The following is a 24,872-nucleotide window of genomic DNA, read 5'->3' on the forward strand; positions in this document are numbered from 1 at the left end:
CAAGCGTAGTGATGTCCCTGTCCTGGGTACCCGAGACACTCAGGCCGCCCCCCCCACATCGGGAACCTGCGCCGGTGCCGGTTGGGGATCCAACTGCTTCTCAAGAGAGCACCGCAGTCCTGCTACTTCTTCCCTGAGCTGCTCCAACCGGGTCTCAGCGACTTCTGCACGCTCCTCGCTCTCAGTCTTCAGTGTGACCAGTTGCTGCACCAGGTCCTCTCGGAGCCGTTCACATTGTTCTGTCGTGAACCGCCTCGCCTCCTGCATTATAACTCGCAGTCCTTCCTGCACCACACCCAGTTTCTCATTCGTTTGTTGTGTTTGTGCATCATTTCTCACTCGTTTACTGTGCTTGTGGTGCCTGTGCATCCAGTTTCTCATTCGTTTGCTGTGCCAGCGCGTTTATTTGCTGTGCCATCACAGCAAACATGTTCTTCAGTTCCTCGCGCCACTGCTGGTCACTGTCCTTCATCCTCTCGGCAGCTCTATCCTGAGTCAGACATCGTGCTCGCTCGCCCGGCACTTCACTAGCCAAAACATGAGCTGCACAGCACACAAATCCCAGTCTCCTGACACCAAACTATTGTGCACGCCCCTTTTTTGGCCTTCAGGTGCCTGCAGGTACACCCTTACCACTGCAGCAGCCCAAAGCGGTCAGCGTACACAACAGGAATCCACCACCGTTGTCATGGTCGTTTGGCTAGGGGGGGCGAGGCACACACTCGCGGCACCAATCGGGACTCAACAGACTACTGAGAGAGGGAAAGGGGCAACAATACACAGGCTCACTAGCACTCCTGTCTTTATTGCCTACACAGAGCAGTACCACAGGGCACAAGGCACACTACCACACTACAGCATAAGTCAGGGTCGCACCACCAGCCCTCACTCTGCAAAGCGTCTGTGTCGCTGAGTAGCATGTCTCACTTCACAGAACAGCTGCAGACGCACAGCACGCCACAAGATCACAACTCGTACACAGCGTTGCACAACTAGCGTCAAGTACTCACTGTCTTAGTCTGCAGGCTACACTAATCTCACATCATGCCCCTGGACCGCCACAGCCACTTATATAGCGTTGGCCCCTCCATGATTGGCCGGCGCGCTGCTGCTCTTCGGGCCAATCACAGTGTTTCCCGCCTCCAGTCTTATCTGACTGCCAACTCAATCCTTACTGAATTCAGTGCTGCCAACGCCCATCTTCACGACTTGTAACAGTGCTATCAATGTCATATATATATATATATATATATATATATATATATATATATATATATATATATATATATATATATATATATATATATATATATATATATATATATATATATATATATATATTTTTTTTTTACTGTTGCACATGATGCATTATCCAGCTAATAATGAAAGATTTGTAAAGAACATAGTACATATATAATATTGACGGGTTGGCACATCACCAGTGTGTGGCTTCCTCTGGGCACCTGGGTTGTCAATCTCGGGTACCAAGAAGCCCACCAGGTGAAAGATGAGACGTGAGAGAACTATAGCTAATGCAAGCTACTTCCTACAGAGTGCCCCACTCCCTAATTGGGTCTATATGGCAGTGTGCCCTGAGAGTTGTGCCCACATCCCCTCCCAGAGGTCAACAAGAAAGTATAATTTTCATGCACTCACAACTGTTGCCCTCCATTCACCCCTATCATGCACAATTTTGTGCTCTCTTCACATGTTTCATTCACTACACATGTGGCTCTCAGCATAACCTTTCACCGCGCACATCTGAACTCCTTATTCACTTTACTGGTTTTCTGTCTCCCAATCTCTTTACTTGCCCATACTATCTTAACACGCACTAATCTGCCTATCCAGCCAACTTTCTCAAAACACCTGTTCTTCTTACCTCATTTCTTATTCTGCCCCTCCATGTTATTCTATACACACTCCTCAAACACTTAATTTCCACTATATTTAACAATTTTTTCTCCACTACTCCATGTCTCAGCACCATACAGCACAGTGAACACCATGATTTCCTCATATAAAACCCTTTACAGTCACATTTAGTGTCCTATGTTTAAAGATTTCTTTCAGTCCACCAAGTACTTTCCTTGCTTCCTTTAACCTGCACGTCACCTATATTTCAACTCTTCCATCCACTGTAACTGTTGATTCCAAATACTTGAAACTGTTTTTCATTTAATCTTACATTCATCCTTTCACCAACTATCTCTCTTAGCATTTCATCACTTTACTTTTACCAACTAATTTTTCAGCTTCCTCCTCCAACAACACATTCAGACTCATCCACCAATCTTTTGCACTTCCTTTCTGAGTCAGCCACCAGAGCTGTATAATTAGCAAATAGTACCTGGCTCAGATCCTATACCCTTTTTCTTCCACTGATTAAACTCAGGCCTCCACCTAAAATACTCATATTCATTTCCTTTATTACACCGTCCATATACAAGCTGAACAGCCACAGTGACATTTCAAAACCATGATGCAAATCTACTCTGACTGGGAAGTTACTCACACAACACCATCACCAACTTTGACACATACTTTGCTATTTATCACTGCAAGATAGACAGCAAGCAGTTCACGGTCGAAGGTGCTGTATCTTGCTTCTGCTGGCCGGAGTTTTCTGCTGAAGAATGCCAGTGGTCGGGTCGTCCCCATGGTGGTTTGTTCGATGACTGCCCCGACAGCGACGGAGCTTGCGTCTGTGGTGAGCATGAGAGGAACGCCGGGGCACGGGAAGGAGAGAGTTGTGGCTGATGCGAGAGCGGTCTTCGTATCCTCAAAAGCCTTTTGTTGCTTCGAATCCCATTCCAGCTTCTTCGGTTTGCCGGCAAGAGAACTGTACAGTGGTTCCATGGTGTGAGCAATCTTCGGGAGGAAGCGGTGGTAGTAGTTTACCATGCCGACGAATTCTTGGAGTCCCTTGATGGTGGTAGGACGAGGGAATTTTGAAATGGCGTCTACCTTGCTTGGAAGGGGGGCAACACCAGCCAGTGATATCTTGTGCCCAAGGAACTCCACAGATGTAACACCGAAGACACTTGTCCTGGCGCGCTACAAGGCCATTATCCCGGAGTCGCTGCAACACGACCTGGAGATGCTGAAGGTGTTCTTCGGAGTTCTTGGAGAAAATTAGGATGTCGTCCACGTAGCAGGCGCAGAAGGGAAGGTCTCCAAGGATGCCATCCATCAGCCGTTGAAAGGTAGCTCCTGAATTCCGGAGGCCGAAAGTGGAGTAATTGAAAGTGTAGGTCCTGAAGGGTGTAATGATTGCTGTCTTGGGTACATCTTCGGGGTGTACTGGAACTTGAAAATAGCCTTTCAGGAGGTCAAGCTTAGAAACATCTTGGCCCCATGCAGGTTGGAAATAAGGTCTGCCATGTTAGGAAGGGGGTAGTGGTCTGGTTCAGTGACGAGATTGAGGCGCCTGTAATCGCCACAGGGCCGCCAGATTCCATCGGCTTTTTTGACAAGGTGAAGAGGGGATGCCCATGGACTTGATGTTTTTTGACAAACACCCATCTGTTCCATGTCAGCATAAGCTTGCTTTGCTGCCTGAAGTTTTTCTGGGGACAGACGTCTAAACTTGGAGTGTACTGGAGGGCCTGTTGTCTTGATGTAGTGGAAGATACCATGTTTTGCTGGCTGACCGGGCTGCTGGCGTAGCTCTGGTCGGAAGACTCCGGGGAACTCCTGGTAGAGGGTGTTGTAGGGGGTGTCTGTTCTCACAGAGCAGATTTGTGTGCACCGGCGATGGGAGCCGAGAGGTGTTGAATGGAAGTTAGCTACGTCCAACAGTCTGCGGTTGGCGACGTCGACGAGTAATCCGTGGTGGCTCAGGAAATCTGCTCCCAGGAGAGGCGTTTTGACGTCGGCGATGATGAACTCCCTGGAGAAGCTGCGTTCGGCTGCTTGAATAGGGATAGTTCGGGTGTCGTAGATTGGAATGTTGCTTCCGTTGGCGGCAACGAGCTTGATGTTTGGTGGTTTCTTCAAGGGAAGCTTCCTATCCTCTGTTGTGGCTGGGAATAGGGAACGGAAGGCGCCGGTATCCACTAGAAACTTCCGGCCAGATAAGACGTCGATGATGAAGAATCCCGCGCCTGGTGGTCCCAGTGCATGGATGTTCGGGTCTTGAGAGGCCACCGTCGAGGGAAACGGTGGCCTTGTTACACGTTTTTTGGCCACTGGCAGCCAGGGGTGCACTTTCGAGCCCCTGCTCCAAACTTGTAGTGGTAGTGGCACATTCCATGGGGCGGTAGTTGATCATGGGCTCCTAGTTTGCAGTCACGTATCTGGTTGTTGAGTGGCCGCCTGTGGGGAGCGAACTTGGCAGCGTTGGTGTTGGGGAGGTTCTCGGCGGGGGAAGAGCAGATGGCGTCAGGGCTGCGGGAGGCCCTGGCAGCATTGATGAGATTATCAGCCTTCCTTATTAGGTCTTCCATGGGGCAGTCGTCCGCTTCGTGTAGGGCCGCTCTTACAGAGGAGGAAAGGCGCTGCAGCCACAGCTCGCGAAGCAGGTCTATACGGCATGGTTTGTTGGTTTTGGGGTCGAGGTCAGGCAGTGTAGCAAGAGCTTACATCTCATTCCAGGCTGTGTGCGCTGTGGTGTCTCCCAGGGGTGTTTGTTGCATACTTAAGAGACGCTGGGCACGGGCGCTGACACTGAGTGTGAATTCCTGAAGGAGGTAACTCTTGAGGTCTTCGTATTCTACGTCCTTGACCTGGTTGTCCAGCCACGCAGCTATACGGGAGAAAAGTTCCTCAGGAACGGCTTCCAACACGTAGTCTGCCTTGGTTGCGGGGGTCTGTAATTTTTCGTAGGCGGAACTGGACCTCTGCCCGTCGGAACCACGAGACCGCCTCCTTGGAGCAGAACGGCGACAGCTTCACTACTACGGCGTGGACTGGAACTGCGTCAGTGTTTGCCTTCGTGTTGTCGGTGGGGTTCATTGTTGAGCGCGGGTCCGTGTCACTACTCGGTCATCAGTTGTAAGGTTGAGAAGCTTCCTTCAGAGTTGATTGACATTTCTTTCTTTGGATTTAGAAAAGTGGGGTGAAGCGAAATAAGAGTGGGGATAGAAGAAAGATATAGTGAGAAATATTGAAGTATAGTAAGAGTTAAATGTGTGGGCAGTCCACGTTGCTATTGTTCTGATTGACATTTTTTTTTTTTTCTTTCTTAGAAAAGTGGGGTGAAGCGAAGTAAGAGTGGGGATAGAAGAAGGATATAGTGAGAAATATTGAAGTATAGTAAGAATTAACAGTGTGTGGACAGTCCACGTTGCTATTTTTTCTGATTGACATCTTTCTTCTTTCTTTTTAGAAAAGTGGGGTGAAGCGAAATAAGAGTGGGGATAGAAGAAGGATATAGTGAGAAATATTGAAGTATAGTAAGAATTAACAGTGTGTGGGCAGTCCACGTTGCTAATGATTGACATCAATTGACGCGAGAAGGCTATATAGTAACATATGATCATAAACAAGAAAATATGAACATTGGTATAGAAATACATAACGGTCTCAAGCCCAACTTTTCCTTTTCTTTATTAGAAATATTGTAAAAGATGTTTCCTAGAACATATGATATTAAACATAGATGATTGTTTACCATTTATCATATAAACAGTAAATTATAGAAAATTTGTACATTTGTTTTTCTTAGTCACCCCTCGCGTCGCCTCAGTTTCTTTCTGCGGCGTGGCGCTAGGGCCTAAGGGTGACTAAAATAATGTTACAGTATCACTTTGGCTGGTTGTGGGCTACACTCCTTTAGAATCCAGTTCAACACACCATCAGGTCCCATTGCTTTCCTTACATCCAGCTCTTCTAAAATATTCCCTAATTCTTCTGTTGATGTTACTACCTCTTTCAGACCAGTCCCATTTTCCATCGTTATCCTTTCTTCCCTAAAATAATTTTCCTTTATAAACAATGAGTGTAAGTGTTTGTTGAATACTTCAGCCCTCTGAGTCACGACTGGGCCACGGTCGGGGTCGGACGTGGTCGCTGCCACGCTCCCTCTGACCTACCCTAAATACCACGTGTGTCGTTCCCGCCTCGTTCAATCGTTATGTCATTCAACAGTGACCAAGTGCTAGTGCTGAACAACGGTTCAGGGAAGAGGGCAAGAGCATCTTCTTCAGCATCCCTAAAGTGCTCCACACCCAAGAAAATGGCCCATAACCTGCTGGAGGACAGCAGCAGTGATGAGAGCTCACCGAAACGGGCCACCTGCAGCCTCCAGCCTTCGTGGCAGGAGGATAACGCTACCGAAGCGGACTGGGCCCCACTCGACCTCTCTGTTTTCAGCGACGTGGTGCAGCAGCAGCAGCAGGACGGCGGTGAGGAGCAAGGATGGACTACCGTCACGACCAGCCGAGCTCGCCGCCACCAGCCCCCGAGGCCCAAGTTCAAGCTGGGCAGCCTGGGCGAATACGAGAATTCTTACCGAGCCATCTCTGCCCTCGAGAGGGAGTATCCGACCCTTCGGATACAGGTAAGGGTTAATCTCAAGGGTGAGCACGTGGTCACGCCCAAGGACAAGGATTCCACGGCACTCCTGCGCCGCATCGCGGAGGAAGGAAACAGGGTGCTCCTCCTTGACCCAAGCGAAAAGAGGCACAAGGTGGTGCTGGAGCGCTACCCGCTCGACCTGCCTCTCGAGGCGGTAGAGGCTCACCCTCAGGTGACCTCTGCCCAGCGTCTGACCTCCAGGAGGGACAAGTTGCCCACGAGACAGGTGCTACTTGTGGGGCCGCCGCCCGCCAAGTTGGATCTCGGCTGCTGGGGCAGATATTTCCTGCGCCCCTACCAAAGTGAGCCTGTAAGATGTTATAGGTGCCAACGGTACAACCACCTGCAGGCACGGTGCGAACATGCCGCCAGGTGCGGCGTGTGCAGCCTGCCCCACCCGACGGAGGAGTGCATCGCCTGCCATAAGGCCAACGAGGCAACCACCGCCAGGTGCCCCAACTGTGGGAAAAACCACCACGTGTGGAACCCCCAGTGCCCTGAGAGGCTCCGTAGGATGCCCCGTTCACGCCAGCAGCAACAACAGCAGTCTCAGGCGCCACAAAGGCGGCAACGTCGACGTCGCCATAAAGCGTCGCATGGGCAGCCCCGGCAGCAGGTCGCTCCTGGTATACAACGTATACAGGAGCCAGCGACACCAGCTGGAGGCAGGAGAGCTTCTCACCCTCGCCTCCCACTCCAGTCTCTTGGTTGCGGGCGACCTCAACGCCCACCACCCCATGCTACAGTCACCGTCCCCAGCCAACGAAACGGGCCGCCACCTGGCTGTGCTGCTCGAGGAAATCCCTCACGTGTGCCTTCTCAACACAGGGGAGGCCACCCACACCCGGGGAGGAAGGCTTGACCTCACGTTGGTCTCGAGTGACCTGGCGGCAGGCGCTACGTGGCAGGTGCACCCGATCCTCACCAGCGACCACTTTGCCACCCTCACCACCCTCCCAGTGGCCCCGCCGGTCCCACCCCGCCCTCCCCCATGCTGGAACATAAGGAGAGCGGACTGGACCAAGTTTCAGGCCTCTCTTGACGAGTGGTGGGCCGCCTATCAGCCGCCCGCCGACCTACATCAGCAGGAGAGGGACCTGACGACGGCCATCCAGACCGCAGCCGCCGCAGCCATCCCCAGGTGTACCCCGAGCCGCCCCCACCGGACAGACTGGTGGTACTACAACGAAGAGGTGCGCGAGCACAACCACCGTGTAAACCAGCACAGAAAACTGTATAAAAGGCGCCCCAACCCCAACAACGTAAGACTCCTACAGGATGTGGTGGCCCGCGCACGGCAGGTATCCCTGAGGGCCAGAGAGGCTAAGTGGCTGGAGTGGTGCGCCACTTTTAGCCACCACACGTCTCTAGGCCAGCTGTGGAGGAGCGTGAGGACAGCCTCCGGCGCTGCCCCGCCACGCCCACCCGCCCACCCGCACCCGCAGCAGGAAGCAGAGAGGCTTGCCGCCATGTTCACCACGCGGAGCTCCAGTGACCAGCTTCCTCCCCAGACACGACACATCCAGCAGCAGCTCCGACCACACCGCGACGAGGCTGTCAGGGAGGCGATGGAGGAAGCCGACGTGACTGACCAGCCCTTCTCCCTTCAAGAGCTGGAGCGGGCTAGGAGGAGAGGCCGCGACACGGCAGCGGGAGCGGACGGCGTGCCATACTCCATGATGGCGCACGCTGGGCCGGCTGGGGACACCGCGCTGTTGGCCACCATCAACGCCTCATGGATGGCGGGCTGTCTGCCGCCCGCGTGGAAGGAAGCCGACATTCAGCCGATTCCAAAGCCGAGGGAGCCCACCAAGATCAGACCCATCTCTCTCCTCAGCTGCACGGCCAAAACGGCTGAGAGGATGGTGCTCGCGCGGCTACAGTGGCGCGTGGGGCCCTCTCACCCACATGTGTTCGGCTACACCCGCGGAGTGAGCACGGCAGACAGCATCCTCGCCCTGCTGACCCAAATTGACCACCGCCCCGCCGTCATCGTCTTCATCGACCTCGAGAAGGCGTTCGAGCTAGCCAGCCCTCACGCCATCCTCGACGCACTCGTGCGGAAAGCGGTGCGAGGAAGGCTGCTGGCCTGGCTCCGCGACTACCTGCAGCGCCGCCGCGCCAGGGTTAGGTTCCAGGGCCTGAGGTCGACCTTCAAGGAACTTGAGAACGGGACGCCCCAGGGCGGCATCCTCAGCTCCCTACTGTTCAACCTGCTGATGGAACAGCTGGTGGCACTGCCTTTCCATGCTGGCACCGTCCTGCTGAGCTACGCCGATGACCTCGCCCTCGTGGTCACCGGAAGGGGCAACAAGCTCAGGAGGACGCAGCAGGCACTCGACCTCATCAGCGGGAAATGCCAGGACCTGGGGCTCGAAATCTCGGCAGAGAAGTCCTGGGCCATGATGGTGAAGGCGGCAGACCCAGTCTGGCAGCTCCGCGTCCAGGGAGTTGAGCTGGCATGGACCAACTCCTACCAGTACCTCGGTGTGTGGGTGGACAAGCGGCTGTCCTTCACAGCCCACGCCGCCTACCTGAGGGAGAGGACGCAGTCTAGGCTGAACTCGATGCGGGCCATGACGCGAATCAGCGCGGGCGCCACTTTTTTTTCTTTCCTGCGCCAGTACTATGTGCACGCTGTTCGCTCGCTGGTGGATTACAGCGCCCCCGTCCTCATAGCACTCTCTCCAAACCAGCAGGAGCGGATCGAGGTGCTACAAAACACCGCAATGAGGACCATGCTGGGGGCACCGAAGTGGTCCAGCGCATGCGTCATGCAGAGCGAGACCAGCCTGGTGCCCCTCACCACCAGGGTACAGCAGATCACGGCCTGCCGCGTATCGAGGGTGCTGCAGCGTGACGCGGAGGGAGTGACACAGAGGAGATTGAGGCTGGCGGGGACGCAGGGCGTCGAATCTCTCCGCTGCAACCCGTGGCTGCTGCAGTGCACGCTGGCTACCCACAACCTGGCTCGCATGGAGAACTGGCCACAGGCGGACCTCCCTGCCCCCACCTTCAGCGCCCCACCGCCGTGGGAGCCACCCGCGGCAGAGTTTTCCGCCGCACAGCTGCCCGCCAGCAAGGCGCTCTGCGCCGTGGAGGAGATGCGGCAGCACGCCTTCATGGCCATGGCGCAGGTCACCGAGCCAGACAGTGTTGTGTACTACACCGACGGCTCGGCTGACCCTGACAGCGGAAGGACGGGCGCTGCTGCCATCACCAGAGGGGCCGAGGTGTGTGAGAGGACTCCCAACCACTGCTCCACCCTGCAGACAGAACTGGTGGCCATCCAGCTGGCCCTGGAGCACGCTCAACACCGGCGGGAGCGCACAGTGGTGCTCCACACCGACTCCAGAACGGGGCTACAGGCTCTCCAACAGCCGTATCCCAGTGACAACGTGGGCCTCGTCACCGCCATCCTGGGTAGCCTCCAGAGCCTCGCCGCGCAGGGGCGGCGGGTGAGACTCAACTGGATACCCAGCCACGTGGGAGTACGAGGCAATGAGGCTGCCGACGCAGCCGCCAAGAGAGCTGCTAGTGGCTCCCAGGTGACAAGGCATGTGCCGCCCAGCCTGAGCCAAGTGAGGGCGCGAGCCAGGCTCGCCGCAACCAAGCGCGCCCGCCACACACACCAGCAGCTGGAAACAAGGAAGAGACAGGCAGCTTGGTACGCCTCCGCCACTGGCTACCAGTCGTTGGACGCCTCCCAGCAGCAGTCCAGAGCTGACGGCGTGTTGCTGCAACGCGTAAGGCTGGGCTACTACACCAGGGAACAGCTGTACGACGACTTTCGGGGGCAGGAGTGCGACCACTGCGGGAGGCACAGCCGCCACCCGCTAGTGCACTACCTACTGTCCTGTCCGGCCACCGCCGCTCTCAGACCAACGCTGCCACCACCGGCCCATCCTGTAGGCGGTGATCTCCTCAGCAGCCGCGAGGCCAGGGCTGCCCTCATCGTCCGAAACACCCCCACAGACCTGATGCTGCAAGTTCTCAGGGCAGCGCCCCCGCCCCGCTGAACAGGTCGCAGCTCCTTATTCCAACCGGCGAGCAGCACTCCTCGCCGCGCCACCGCACGGCCCACCACCGGGACCCAAGACTCCCCCACCTGCGGGCTGGTGCCCGCTTTGTTGTATTATGTGCACATTCATGTATATTTTTCTTTTTTGTGCAATATGTAGTTGGGTTTAGGAAGGGGGATAAAAAACCCAGGGAGGAGTTAGGAGAAACAATACTTTTCTTACCATTACTTTTGGTGGGGACTACATGATAATTCAGTCATTTCCTCATTATCTTTAGTCCGGTACACCTGATATGACCTCTTCCCTTCCAGCGACTACCTTTGTCTCTGGTGGTATGCCTTCTCTCATGCAATCTACAGTATCTACGCCAGCAATACCTTGTGTTTGAAGGCACTCAAACAACTCTAGGCCAGTACACAGTCTGTCTAGACTACAACTTGTGTGCGACCCACAGATGTAGTGGGATCCAGGTAAATGGAATTCTTACCATGTTCACAAATTTATACAACAGGCCATATTGTTTAGGTTTGCTCTTATTGTACTGCCTGAATCCTATTTGATTTCTACAAGAATATAAAGTTTCATCAATGGTCAAGAAGTCACCTGGCTCCGACACTGAACAGCCGTGGTAATTAAAATTTTTAAAGAGATCCCTGACTGCAGCAGACTGGTCATGTAGCCATCTCTGATGTTTGGTATCAACGTTGTCAAAAGATAGCTTTGCATGTAAAAATCCAAATCTATTCACAGACATTATTGCATCAAATACAAGGTGACCAAACTCTTCCCTAAAAAAGTGTTTTATATTTGTTTTGGCGTAATAAACCAAGGGCATACAACAACAACAAAAAAAACTTTAATGCAATCTGTTATCCTGATGTGTGATGGGAGCTTATCATTATTTGAAAGCCTCTGATAAATTTCTGCACCTTCAATTTTCTGATTAGTATCATATCATATCATATCAGATGTTATGAATAAGTCCCATGCCATTTCTGAATTCACTGACCTCACGTCTCTAAACAACTGGTCAATGAATTAACTAACCTGTTTCTTACTAATGTCTTGTCTGTAGGAGGCACTCTTCATAATAATTATGAAGAGTAGCTCCTACAGAAAAATAGCAAGACATTAAGAAACAGGTTCACTGACCAGTCGTTTAGATGAAAGTAAATATGATAATTATGTATTGCCAGACGAGCTACGGGAATGTAAAATCATGGTAGAAAAAACACTGAGAAACTTAGACGAACAGAAGTTTATAACATGGGCCAATAGTATGGAAGGTAGACCAACTGTGAACATATCCGGTGTTGTAGAATGTCAGTAAATTCAGAAGAAATGGAATTGGATTTGTTCATAACATCTGATATGATTTCCAATATTGTGCACCATACTAATCAGAAAATTGATGGTATAATTACTAATGTCTTGCTATTTCTCCATAGGAACCACTCTTCATAATTTATGTCATTGTCCACTTTCTCATCACTTTCAAATTCCATGTCAAGACCTGCTTTGTCACCTATCACATCTGCCAAATCTTCGTCAGGGTCTTCTAGAAAGTAAGGGGTTGCGTCTGTAAGCACTATGCAACCATACACCCTGTAAGTGGATCTATTCACGTAAGCTGATAAGCTCTCGTCTGCACGCTGCAGTGCTTACTTACAAAAAAGTTGCAAGGCTTTTTTTATTTTGCGGAGGGAAGCTAGCTAGCCCCCTCGGCTCTCCCCCACCCACTGCAGTGATGTCATGAGTTGCTAACTCTTGATTGCTACTGCCTGCCTCCCCCCCCCCCCTCTCTCTCTCTCTCTCTCTCTCTCTCTCTCTCTCTCTCTCTCTCTCTCTCTCTCTCTCTCTCCGTCATTGTAATCCTACTATTGTCTGTTACAATGATCTCTTTTTTTTTCGTTCCTCTCTCTCTCTCTCTCTCTCTCTCTCTCTCTCTCTCTCTCTCTCTCTCTCTCTCTCTCTCTCTCTCTCTCTCTCTCTCTCTCTCTCTCTCTCTCTCCTTTATCTTCTAGTTTCATGGGTAGCATGTATAAGGAGCTTTGGTAATGAACTTGTCAATCATGACCTTGAACTCAAATGTCCGGTAAAACAGCTGATATGGGTCGGGCTGGCTAGGTAGGTTGTGAAGTGGAGGGTGGAAGTCCATTGCCATGGCAACTCCCACCTGAAATCGCTTCCAATGTAGCCTCTCACTCACCCAATCTTTCAGATCATAATGACAGACAATAGTAGGATTACCAAGTCTCAGAGAGAGAGAGAGAGAGAGAGAGAGAGAGAGAGAGAGAGAGAGAGAGAACCTTACCACCTTTCAAAAATATTATGCCTCCCACCTCTGAAATGCTCCCTCTGAAATGCTCCATATAACAGCCTTATATATCAGCTTAAATTAGCGTGATTTTTGGTAGAGTTTTTAATTTCATGTATCATGTCAACACGACACTGAACCAAGTTATTGAACTTAATTGGCACTCACATAATGTCTTTATAGTTATATTGTGAGACGATGCTGGAAAGAAAGTAGAACACACACAAACACTGACCACATTGCCTGATTGTGCGAGACGCACTCACGAGTCATATGTTTTTTTTTTTTTTTGTATTTTTACGTGAAGTGCTGCAGGAAAGAAACTCACTCAGAATATATACTAAAACACACACACACACACACACACACACACACGAAAAATAAACAAATGAATAAATAAAACAAAAATAAATAAATAAAAATACACGGAAAATTTATCGTACAGCTGGCAAGTAGGTGGTCATCGGGAGTGAACTCAGTGATTATTTTCATCTGTTTTTTCATTTGATTTGATTTCATTTTCATCTGATTATTTTCATCATATTGCTTCGCAAGCGATTGAAAGAAAAGTATAAAATATTATAGATTAGACCATTTTTTTTGCAATTTTTTTTACATGGTCATTCCTTATCAAATTTTTATTGACATAGCAAGAATTGTTTCCTAAAGCTCTCTCTTGTCTAGAATCTTATTTATTTTTTTTTAAATCATAGGGTGGGTCGTTTTCGATCCATGCCGGTGGGTCGTTTTCGATCCATGCCGCAGAGAATAGGGTTAACCTTTTACCTCTTCAGCACTTTCCCTTTCTCCACTACACACCCTTTTATAACCTTTCAATTAAGACACCTTGTCTTCCCTCTTCACACCTTTTCATCACCTGTCTTCCTACCTCATTCCTCATACATCTCAATATTCTGCAGTTATTATTATTTTTATTTATTATTATTATTATTATTATTATTATTATTATTATTATTATTATTATTATTATTATTATTATTATTATTATTATTATTATCATTATTATTATTCATCTCCTTAGTTGTTGGCCATGTCTCAGCATTGTACATCATCACAGGTCTCACAGTAAACACATGCACAGTAAACATTTCCCCACTCTGTGTTGTCAACCAGCAAGCTCTCTCTCTCTCTCTCTCTCTCTCTCTCTCTCTCTCTCTCTCTCTCTCTCTCTCTCTCTCTCTCTCTCTCCCCTGACAGTTGTTATACCTACTCTCCCCATATAATAGTAATAATAATAATAATAATAATAATAATAATAATAATAATAATAATAATAATAATAATAATAATAATAACCTTATTGTTCCAATGAAATGCAAAACTTAGGAGTCTCCCAAAATGGCTTGTGAAGTCTAAACACAGTCACTGGGTTACAAAATAAAACTTCACAGAAGCTAGTCCATGTACGCCCAGCTATTTATATCTATACGAGATATATTCCTGTCTTGTTTGCCAAGAAAGTTGGCAAACAAATTAAGTAGAAAAAAAAATGTACATACAAAATTAACATAAAAATATCTAATTAATAGCACTATATATTTAGTATATCAAATATATATATATATATATATATATATATATATATATATATATATATATATATATATATATATATATATATATATATATATATATATATATATATATATATATATATATATATATATATATATATATATATATATATATATTTTAATACTGAAAATCTTAATTTTCTCCACTCACCTTTGGACAGGAGTGGAGGACCTGAGGGCGCTCCATAAGGTCCTGTCTGCCATGTGACTTGGTACCGTATCCGGCACCCTCCATACTACCACCAGTTCTCTGTAATCAGGTGCAAGGAATAAACATTCTGGTTAAAGATACATTTTTAAAAATGCAAGCATGAATCCACTAACTAATGCATGAACTGATTTAGATACTGCACCAAATACCATACCATATAGGAGGAGGCAGTAGACACCTGCCGAAACGATAATTACTCCCAGTGAGGTCTAAAGCACTGTTCAGGGGGTGCTGTGAACTTATCATTAAACCCAGCTGTGACCTCACTGAACGTTTCCCTTTGTGTCTCACAACACAAGGGGGTAGTCACAGCCTGCCCTCTAAAGACAACTCTCTTCCTCCACACAAAACTACAAGCACCTAATAACACACACACCCTTCACTCCAAAAATTTTAAAATCATGGCGACTCCTACACCAGCCTCGGAGTCCCCATCTGGGGAGGGGACCATAAATGTCCCCAGGTCGGACTGCCTTTCCGTCGACGACCCTAAGTGTCTTGACACCCCCCTCAACTTTTTCTTCATTGACTTCTGCAACATTCGCGGTCTAAGATCTAATTTTCAATCTGTAGAACACCACCTCTCCTCTTCTAAACCTCATCTTCTTTTCCTCACTGAAACTCAGGTGTCTGAGGCAACTGACAGTAGCCCCTTTTCTGTTCCCTCCTACTTTCTCTATCCTCATTTTCGATCCAAAGCTGGATGCTGCGTTTATGTGCGCAATGACTTAACCTGCTCTCGTGCCCACGCTCTTGAATCTTCCGAGTTTTCCACCATCTGGCTACGACTACAGAGTCATTCTCATACTAAATTTATCTGTGCTGTATACCTCTCTCCTAACTCCTCTGACTATAAGAAATTCTTTGACTACTTAACTTCCAAAGTGGAGCACATTCTGACCCTCTTCCCTTTTGCAGAGATCTCCATTCTTGGAGACTTCAATGTTCACCACCAGCTTTGGCTTTCCTCTCCCTTCACTGACCATCCTGGTGAACTAGCCTACAACTTTGCTATCCTCCATGACCTAGAGCAATTGGTGCAACACCCTACTCGTATTCCTGACCGTCTTGGAGATACGCCCAACATTCTTGACCTTTTCCTGACCTCTAATCCTTCTGCTTATGCTGTCACCCTTTCTTCTCCGTTGGGCTCCTCCGATCACAATCTCATATCTTTATCTTGTCCTATCACTCCAATCCCTCCTCAGGATCCCCCTAAGCGAAGGTGCCTCTGGCGTTTTGCCTCTGCTAGTTGGGGGGACCTGAGGCGGTATTTTTCTGATTTTCCTTGGAATGACTACTGCTTCCGTGTCAGAGACCCGTCTTTGTGTGCTGAGCGCATAACAGAGGTGATAGTGTCTGGCATGGAGGCGTACATTCCTCACTCTTTTTCTCGTCCTAAACCTTCTAAACCTTGGTTTAACACAGCTTGTTCTCGTGCTATACATGATAGAGAGGTGGCCCACAAAAGGTACTTAAGCCTTCCTTCACCAGAATCTCATGCACTTTATATTTCTGCCCGGAACCATGCCAAGTCTGTTCTCCAACTAGCCAAAAACTCCTTCATTAACAGAAAATGTCAAAACCTTTCAAGATCTAACTCCCCTCGTGATTTCTGGCATCTAGCCAAAAATATCTCCAATAACTTTGCTTCTTCTTCTTTCCCTCCTCTACTTCAACCAGATGGCACCACTGCTATCACATCTATTTCTAAAGCTGAACTCTTTGCTCAAACCTTTGCTAAAAACTCTACCTTGGACGATTCTGGGCTTGTTCCTCCCTCTCCTCCACCCTCTGACTACTTCATGCCTCGTATTAAAATTCTTCGTAATGATGTTTTCCATGCCCTCGCTGGCCTAAACCCTCAGAAGGCTTATGGACCTGATGGGGTCCCTCCTATTGTTCTCCGAAACTGCGCCTCCGTGCTTGCACCTTGCCTAGTCAAACTCTTTCAGCTCTGTCTGTCAACATCTGCCTTTCCTTCTTGCTGGAAGTTTGCCTACATTCAACCTGTTCCTAAAAAGGGTGACCGCTCTAATCCCTCAAACTACCGTCCTATTGCTTTAATTTCCTGCTTATCTAAAGTTTTTGAATCTATCCTCAACAGGAAGATTCTTAAACATCTATCACTTCACAACCTTCTATCTGATCGCCAGTATGGGTTCCGTCAAGGCCGCTCTACTGGTGATCTTCTGGCTTTCCTTACTGAGTCTTGGTCATCCTCTTTTAGAGACTTTGGTGAAACTTTTGCTGTTGCCTTGGACATATCAAAAGCCTTTGATAGAGTCTGGCACAAAGCTTTGATTTCCAAACTACCCTCCTACGGTTTCTATCCTTCTCTCTGTAACTTCATCTCAAGTTTCCTTTCTGACCGTTCTATTGCTGCTGTGGTAGACGGTCACTGTTCTTCTCCTAAATCTATTAACAGTGGTGTTCCTCAGGGTTCTGTCCTGTCACCCACTCTCTTCTTATTATTCATTAATGATCTTCTAAACCAAACTTCTTGTCCTATCCACTCCTATGCTGATGATACCACCCTGCACTTTTCCACGTCTTTTCATAGACGTCCAACCCTTCAGGAGGTAAACATATCACGCAGGGAAGCCACAGAACGCCTGACTTCTGATCTTTCTAAAATTTCTGATTGGGGCAGAGCAAACTTGGTATTGTTCAATGCCTCAAAAACTCAATTCCTCCATCTATCAACTCGACACAATCTTCCAGACAACTATCCCCTCTTCTTCAATGACACTCAACTATCCCCCTCTTCTACACTGAACATCCTTGGTCTGTCCTTTACTTATAATCTGAACTGGAAACTTCACATCTCATCTCTAGCTAAAACAGCTTCTATGAAGTTAGGTGTTCTGAGACGTCTCCGCCAGTTTTTCTCACCCCCCCAGCTGCTAACTCTGTACAAGGGCCTTATCCGTCCATGTATGGAGTATGCTTCACATGTCTGGGGGAGTTCCACTCATACTGCTGTTCTAGACAGGGTGGAATCAAAAGCTTTTCGTCTCATCAACTCCTCTCCTCTAACTGACTGTCTTCAGCCTCTCTCTCACCGCCGCAATGTTGCATCTCTAGCTGTCTTCTACCGCTATTTTCATGCTAACTGCTCTTCTGATCTTGCTAACTGCATGCCTCCCCTCCTTCCGCGGCCTCGCTGCACAAGACTTTCATCTTTCTCTCACTCCTATTCTGTCCACCTCTCTAACGCAAGAGTTAACCAGTATTCTCAATCATTCATCCCTTTCTCTGGTAAACTCTGGAATTCCTTGCCTGCTTCTGTATTTCCACCTTCCTATGACTTGAATTCCTTCAAGAGGGAGGTTTCAAGACACTTATCCACCAATTTTTGACCACTGCTTTGACCCTTTTAGGGACTGGCATTTCAGTGGGCATTTTTTTTTATTAGATTTTTGTTGCCCTTGGCCAGTATCCTTCCTACATAAAAAAAAAAAAAAATACAGCACGTGTCACTGACCTGTATATACCTGTTTTTTTATACCTGTAGTATAAAAAAATGACGAATAAAGAGAATTATTTACAGCTCTCCTTTCCAAGTTCAACATCAATTCTAATTAATAATTTCACTTAAAATCTAAGTTACAGGAAACAGAAAAAAATAAATTAAAAATTCCATCCCATACTGATGGTAGAAATAGGGGAGCACAGGATGAGAACCAATTCAAACAGCTGGGCCTGAGGCATTGAATATACATATGCCCTCAAGTATCAAATGGACTAAAAGGGGCCAATAGGTCTGTTGCTACATGTTTTCTTTTGTATAAATATCCTGCCATTTTGAAGAAACACAACTTCGCATCCACATCATTAATTTTAGTTACTTGCTAGAAGAATTACAACACTAGATATTCTGGTGTTCAAGTGGCATTGAGGTAACATATGGAAAACTCAGACAGTAATCAGACAAAAAGGAACAGGTTCAAACTTAATAAAGTTATTTAAAATGAGAAAAAAAAAGAAGAATTGGTTCTCAAATAGAGTGGTAGATGACTGGAATAGTAATCAAGTTCTGGATCAATAGGGATGTTTAAAAGATTTCACAAATTTATGAATAGGGAAGACAGGTGTATATTGGCATCTATATGTAATACAGGGACTGCCATATTAAGGCCTATTGGCTTCCTGCAGCTTTTGATCTCATACACATAACACTCACCTTCCTGAACTTAATGATGAAATAAAATATGATGACTTTGAGAGGAAAGAAGAAGGAGGGGTTGGAATAGGGGTGCGTTGCATGTCGTGGTGGAGGTAAAGGTTGCAGTGACCAACAAACTCCCCACACACCAACCATTAACAGCATCCAAACACCGCCCATCCATATCAACCATAACAAAACCTCAGTCAGCATGTCTAATCTTGGCTGAAAAAAGATAAATAAAATAAATAAATAAATAAATAAATAAATTAGTTTTAATATCAGGTTTAATTATCAAGAGGCAGTATGTTATTAGAAACTGCACACACCCCTGACAATAACATAACCAATCATTCCTCCATAGTATTATGCAGAACATAATGTTATTGCATCATTGAGGAGCTGAAAGTCACTCTAGCTACTGAATATGTTTCATTCTTTCGACGTATTTTATGGAAAATAATTGTGAGCATGACTATGACACAGCAATGTATAGGATTATAGTACCAGTAACTTAATTGAAGAATAAACAAACATTTTTTTAAGGCATCCCTGTAACTAGAAGTAGATGCATTAACATATGTTATGTCCTTTAGAGGGAACAACAGTAAAAAAAAAAAAAAAAAGTGTTTCTTACCTTATGAAAAACACACTATGTCACAATGATCCTCTTACCACGAGGGCAGCCTCTCTAATAGCACGACTGATGACAGTGCAAAAAATTATCAAGATAACCAGATAATGAGATTATTCTCAATTTCTCTATTATGTTATCTTTTCATAGATAGTCATGCAATCAATATCAAAACAATAGCCATTATTGCAAAATTTATCAACATCATAAAATTTGAACTGACAACTTCATTGCTCTCGTTTATAATTATCACTGTACAGCACTTATCTCATTATATTGAGAAAGAAATGCTCAGGAGATAAGGATCAAGCCTGTCTCCTTAGCCTCCTAGTGATAGTTGGTTTTATCGTATATAACTAAATTGCTCAGAAAAAAAATTATATATATATATATATATATATATATATATATATATATATATATATATATATATATATATATATATATATATATATATATATATATATATATTTTTTTTTTTTTCTCTTTTTTATTTCTTTTTTTTTTTTCTGAGCAATTTAGTTATATACGATAAAACCACTTATCACAAGGAGGCTAAGGTGACAGGCTTGATCCTTATCTCCTAACCGTTTCTTTCTCAATACAATGAGATTAGTGATTATATAATATATATATATATATATATATATATATATATATATATATATATATATATATATATATATATATATATATATATATATATATATATATATATATATATATATATATATATATATATATATATATATATATATATATATATATATATATATATATATATATATATATATATATATATATATATATATATATATATATATATATATATATATATATATATATTTGTTATGCACGCCCTTCTTTGGCCTTCAGGCGCCTTCAGGTACACACTTACCACTGCAGCAGCCCAAGACGGTCAGTGTGCACAACGAAATCAACCATCGTTGTCGTGGTTGGGCCCATTTAGCTAATAGTGGTGAGGCCAGCACACACAGCACTTATCTGGACTCAGCAGACTACTGAGAGGGGGAAGGGGCAACAAAACACAAGCTCACTAGCACTCCTATTTTTACTGTCCACACAGAGCAGTACCGCAGTACACGAGGCACACAACCACACTACAGCATAAGTCAGGGTCATACCACCTGCACTCTGCAAAGTGCCTCTGTCACTGGGTAGCATATCCCACTTCATAGAACAGCTGCAGGCGTGCATCACACTACGAGGTCACAACTCATTCACAGCGTCACACAGCTAGCGTCAAGTACTCACTGCCTTAGTCTGCCGGGGCACACAAACTTCACACCATGCCCCCATGACGCAATTAGATTGTTGCAGTGTCAGGCAACCAGTGTTGTAGCGTCACACAAGAGCAGACAGCAGACTACTGGCACAGGTGTTGCGTAGGTGGGAAACAGGTGGTCTCTCTCTTCTTTCTCTTGGTCTGGCATCAAAGGCAAAGAACAAGGACTGTCTAAGAATAGGCACTTCTATTCTCTCTTGGGGACCGCCACAACACCTTATATATTATTGATCCCTCCATGATTGGCTGGCACGCTGCTGTTTTTTGGAGCTAATCAGTGTTTCCCGTCTCTGGTCTTATCTCGACTTCCAGCTCACTCCTCCTTGATTTCAACACTGCCAACAAGAACATGGGCACAAGAGCAGGTTAAATCATTGTGCACATAAACGCAACATCCAGCTTTGGATTGAAAATGAGGATAGAGAAAGTGGGAGGGAATAGAAAAGGGGCTACTATCAGTTGCCTCAGACACCTGAGTTTCAATAAGGAAAAGAAGATGAGATTTACAAGAGAAGAGGTGGTGTTCTGCAGATTGAAAATTAGATCTTAGACCGCGAATGTTGCAGAAGTTAATGAAGAAAAGTTGAAGGGGATGACAAGACACTTAGGATCGTTGTCAGAAGGGCAGTACGACCTACGGACATTTGTGGTCCCCTCCCTAGATGGGGGCTCTGAGGCTGGTATAGGAATCGCCATGATAATTTTGAAATTTTGAATGAAGGGTGTGTGCGTTATTAAGTGCTTGTAGTTTTAGGTAGAGGAAGAGAGATGTCTTTAGAGAGCAGGCTGTGACTGCCCCCTTGCGTTGTGAAACACAAAGGGAATCATTCAGTGATAATGATATTGGGTTATTGGTTATCCAATAATTATTTTTCTCGTGCTATTGATTCATCGATATCATATCGATGCTTTTGATTCTAAACCAGTGATAATCAATAATTTTAGTTTTTGGGACATGAGCATGTTGAAGTTTTAATTTTTCAAAATCAAGTGTAGTCATTTTACTGAAAACAGTACTTTTTATTAGTGAAGAGACCGGATAAATATCGAATTTGAATTTTTTTTCGAAATTTCTTTCCAAGATAAAGGTAAAAATAAGGATTTAGATTTATCGTTTTTTAATTTAAAATATCAATATCATTATCGCTAGTATTGTAATTTTGGATTTATCGATTTATCGGTTATCGTTTATCAGGCAACAAATTTATCGCCAGTTATCAATTATCGGTTATCGCCGATAAGGTTATCGTTAGTCATTTATCAGTTGATATATATATTTTTTTTCGTTATTGAGCCCAGGTTTGTATGTATATATATATATATATATATATATATATATATATATATATATATATATATATATATATATATATATATATATATATATATATATATATATGGACAGCCAAGGCATGGTACAGTCTTCTTTCGGGGGTTAATTCACACAAGAGGCGAGTGACTCACACTGAGGTTGGGAAGGCAAGACACTAGCAGGTGAGGCTTGACTGATGAAACACAGGGCTTAGTCACTAATTTATTACTAGTACATAGGCAGGTAGTGGACACATCAGGGCTCACATACAGAAATAAATAACATACAGAAATAAATGCATTGATAAGCTCCAGTGGGGAGGCCGAGCAGCTCCCAAGCGAGCGTTACCAAAGGTTCCAATTTCTGGTAAGGATCAAAACAAACAATGCCACGAAAAACGTCTGTGAAATCAAATTTGTTGTTGGTGGCGGACATCACCAGTCATTGATAATGATCGCAACAACAAGAAGCGACTGTGAAATAGGCTCTTAAGGACACTGTTTTTATTCTCAGAAGAATGTTTAGGCGTTGGCCAAGATCCGTTAGTTACTATGCTACATCACAGAATTTTTCTTTAGTATATCAGTTCTTTTTATTTTTTTATTGGATTCCAAGTATTAGGTATGAATTATTTAGCTTATCAAACCATTCAGTACTACGAATGGATCAGGTTTTGAGATAAGAGAACACTAATCTAACTTAGCATTACCTAACCTAACCTAAATGATGTGTAGCAATACCTAACATTACCTAACCTACATGACATGCCTACTACTGCTGCTGTCAAATGGTGTCAGCTGAAGACGTCTGTGCGTTGCCGTGGCCGGTAGTGAAAATGTTGTACACTTGTTCTAGATTGTGTGCCCTACTGTATCAGATTCTTTTATTTATTGTCCACCTCTTCTCGAGTTGATTGTCACCTCTGTTCTGAATTGATGACTGTTACTTGCCTAATTGACTGATGATGCTTGGTGTGTTGGTAGCGTGAAGGACCGGAGTGAGGCGGTGATTCTGGTAGCTTGGAGGTTGTGGGTAGTTCGTTGATATAGTTGATATGTGTGCGAGTAAAAGATACGATGATGAGAGTTCTTGATTTAAAAGCAGACAGTTTGTAGATAATCGTACTGCCTTTCTGTCAACGACCCTAAGTGTCTTGACAACCCCCTCAACTTTTTCTTCATTAACTTCTGCAACATTCGCGGTCCAAGATCTAATTTTCAATCTGTAGAACACCACCTCTCCTCTTCTAAACCTCATCTTCTTTTCCTCACTGAAAATCAGGTGTCTGAGGCAACTGACAGTAGCCCCTTTTCTGTTCCCTCCTACTTTCTCTATCCTCATTTTGGATCCAAAGCTGGATGTTGCATTTATGTGCGCAATGACTTAACCTGCTCTCGTGCCCACGCTCTTGAATCTTCCGAGTTTTCTACCATCTGGCTATGACTACAGAGTCACTCTCAAACTAAATTTATCTGTGCTGTATACCTCTCACCTAACTCCTCTGACTATAAGAAATTCTTTGACTACTTAACTTCCAAAGTGGAGCATATTCTCTCTTCCCTTTTGCAGAGATCTCCATTCTTGGAGACTTCAATGTTCACCACCAGCTTTGGCTTTCCTCTCCCTTCACTGATCATCCTGGTGAACTAGCCTTCAACTTTGCTATCATCCACGACCTAGAGCAATTAGTGCAACACCCTACTCGTATTCCTGACCCTCTTGGAGATATGCCCAATATTCTTGAACTTTTCCTGACCTCTAATCCTTCTGCTTATGCTGTCACCCTCTCTTCTCCATTGGGCTCCTCCGATCACAATCTCATCTCTGTATCTTGTCCTATCGCTCCAATTCCTCCTCAGGATCCCGCTAAGCAAAGGTGCCTCTGGCGTTTTGCCTCTGCTAGTTGGGGGAACCTGAGGAGGTATTTTGCTGATTTCCTTGGAATGACTACTGCTTCCGTGTCAGAGACCTGTCTTTGTGTGCTGAACGCATAACAGAGGTGATAATGTTTGGCATGGAGGCATATATTCCTCACTCTTTTTCTCGACCTAAACCTTCCAAATCTTGGTTTAATACTGCTTGTTCTCGTGCTATACATGATAGAGAGGTGGCCCACAAAAGGTACTTAAGCCTTCCATCACCAGAATCTCATGCACTTTATATTTCTGCCTGGAACCATGCCAGGTCTGTTCTCCAACTAGCCAAAAACTCCTTCATTAAAATAAAGTGTCAAAACCTTTCAAGATCTAACCCTCCTCGTGACTTCTGGCATTTAGCTAAAAATATCTCCAATAACTTTGCTTCTTCTTTCCCTCCTTTATTTCAACCAGATGGCACCACTGCTATCACATCTATTTCTAAAGCTGAACTCTTCGCTCAAACTTTTGCTAAAAACTCTACCTTGGACGATTCTGGGCTTGTTCCTCCCTCTCCTCCACCCTCTGACTACTTCATGCTACCTATTAAAATTCTTCGCAATGATGTTTTCCATGCCCTTGCTGGCCTAAACCCTCGGAAGGCTTATGGACCTGATGGGGTCCCTCCTATTGTTCTCCGAAACTGTGCTTGCACCTTGCCTAGTCAAACTCTTTCAGCTCTATCTGTCAACATCTACCTTTCCTTCTTGCTGGAAATTTGCCTACATTCAGCCTGTTCCTAAAAAGGGTGACCATCCTAATCCCTCAAACTACCGTCCTATTGCTTTAATTTCCTGCCTATCTAAACCTATCCTTAACAGGAAGATTCTTAAACATCTATCACTTCACAACCTCCTATCTGATCCCCAGTA

The 24,872-nt window shown here is 45.7% G+C and overlaps 1 protein-coding gene across 2 annotated transcripts in view; it reads right to left on the minus strand.

Annotated features, from left to right (window-relative positions):
• Positions 1 to 19,541, minus strand: part of LOC135089172 (uncharacterized) — a 119,700-nt gene extending 100,159 nt beyond the window's left edge. For both annotated transcript variants that reach the window (XM_063984473.1, XM_063984472.1), the window contains exons 1-3: positions 19,470 to 19,541; positions 18,851 to 19,057; positions 14,605 to 14,703 (exon numbers count right to left, since the gene is read on the minus strand). In XM_063984473.1, coding sequence (XP_063840543.1) covers positions 14,605 to 14,703; positions 18,851 to 19,045 — 294 coding nt within the window. In that variant the 5' untranslated portion in view covers positions 19,046 to 19,057; positions 19,470 to 19,541. The remainder of the gene's footprint in view (positions 1 to 14,604; positions 14,704 to 18,850; positions 19,058 to 19,469) is intronic.
• Between the last annotated feature and the right edge of the window lie 5,331 nt (positions 19,542 to 24,872).

This window comes from Scylla paramamosain, chromosome 32 (assembly GCF_035594125.1).
Source record: "Scylla paramamosain isolate STU-SP2022 chromosome 32, ASM3559412v1, whole genome shotgun sequence".
Lineage (NCBI taxonomy): Eukaryota > Metazoa > Arthropoda > Malacostraca > Decapoda > Portunidae > Scylla > Scylla paramamosain.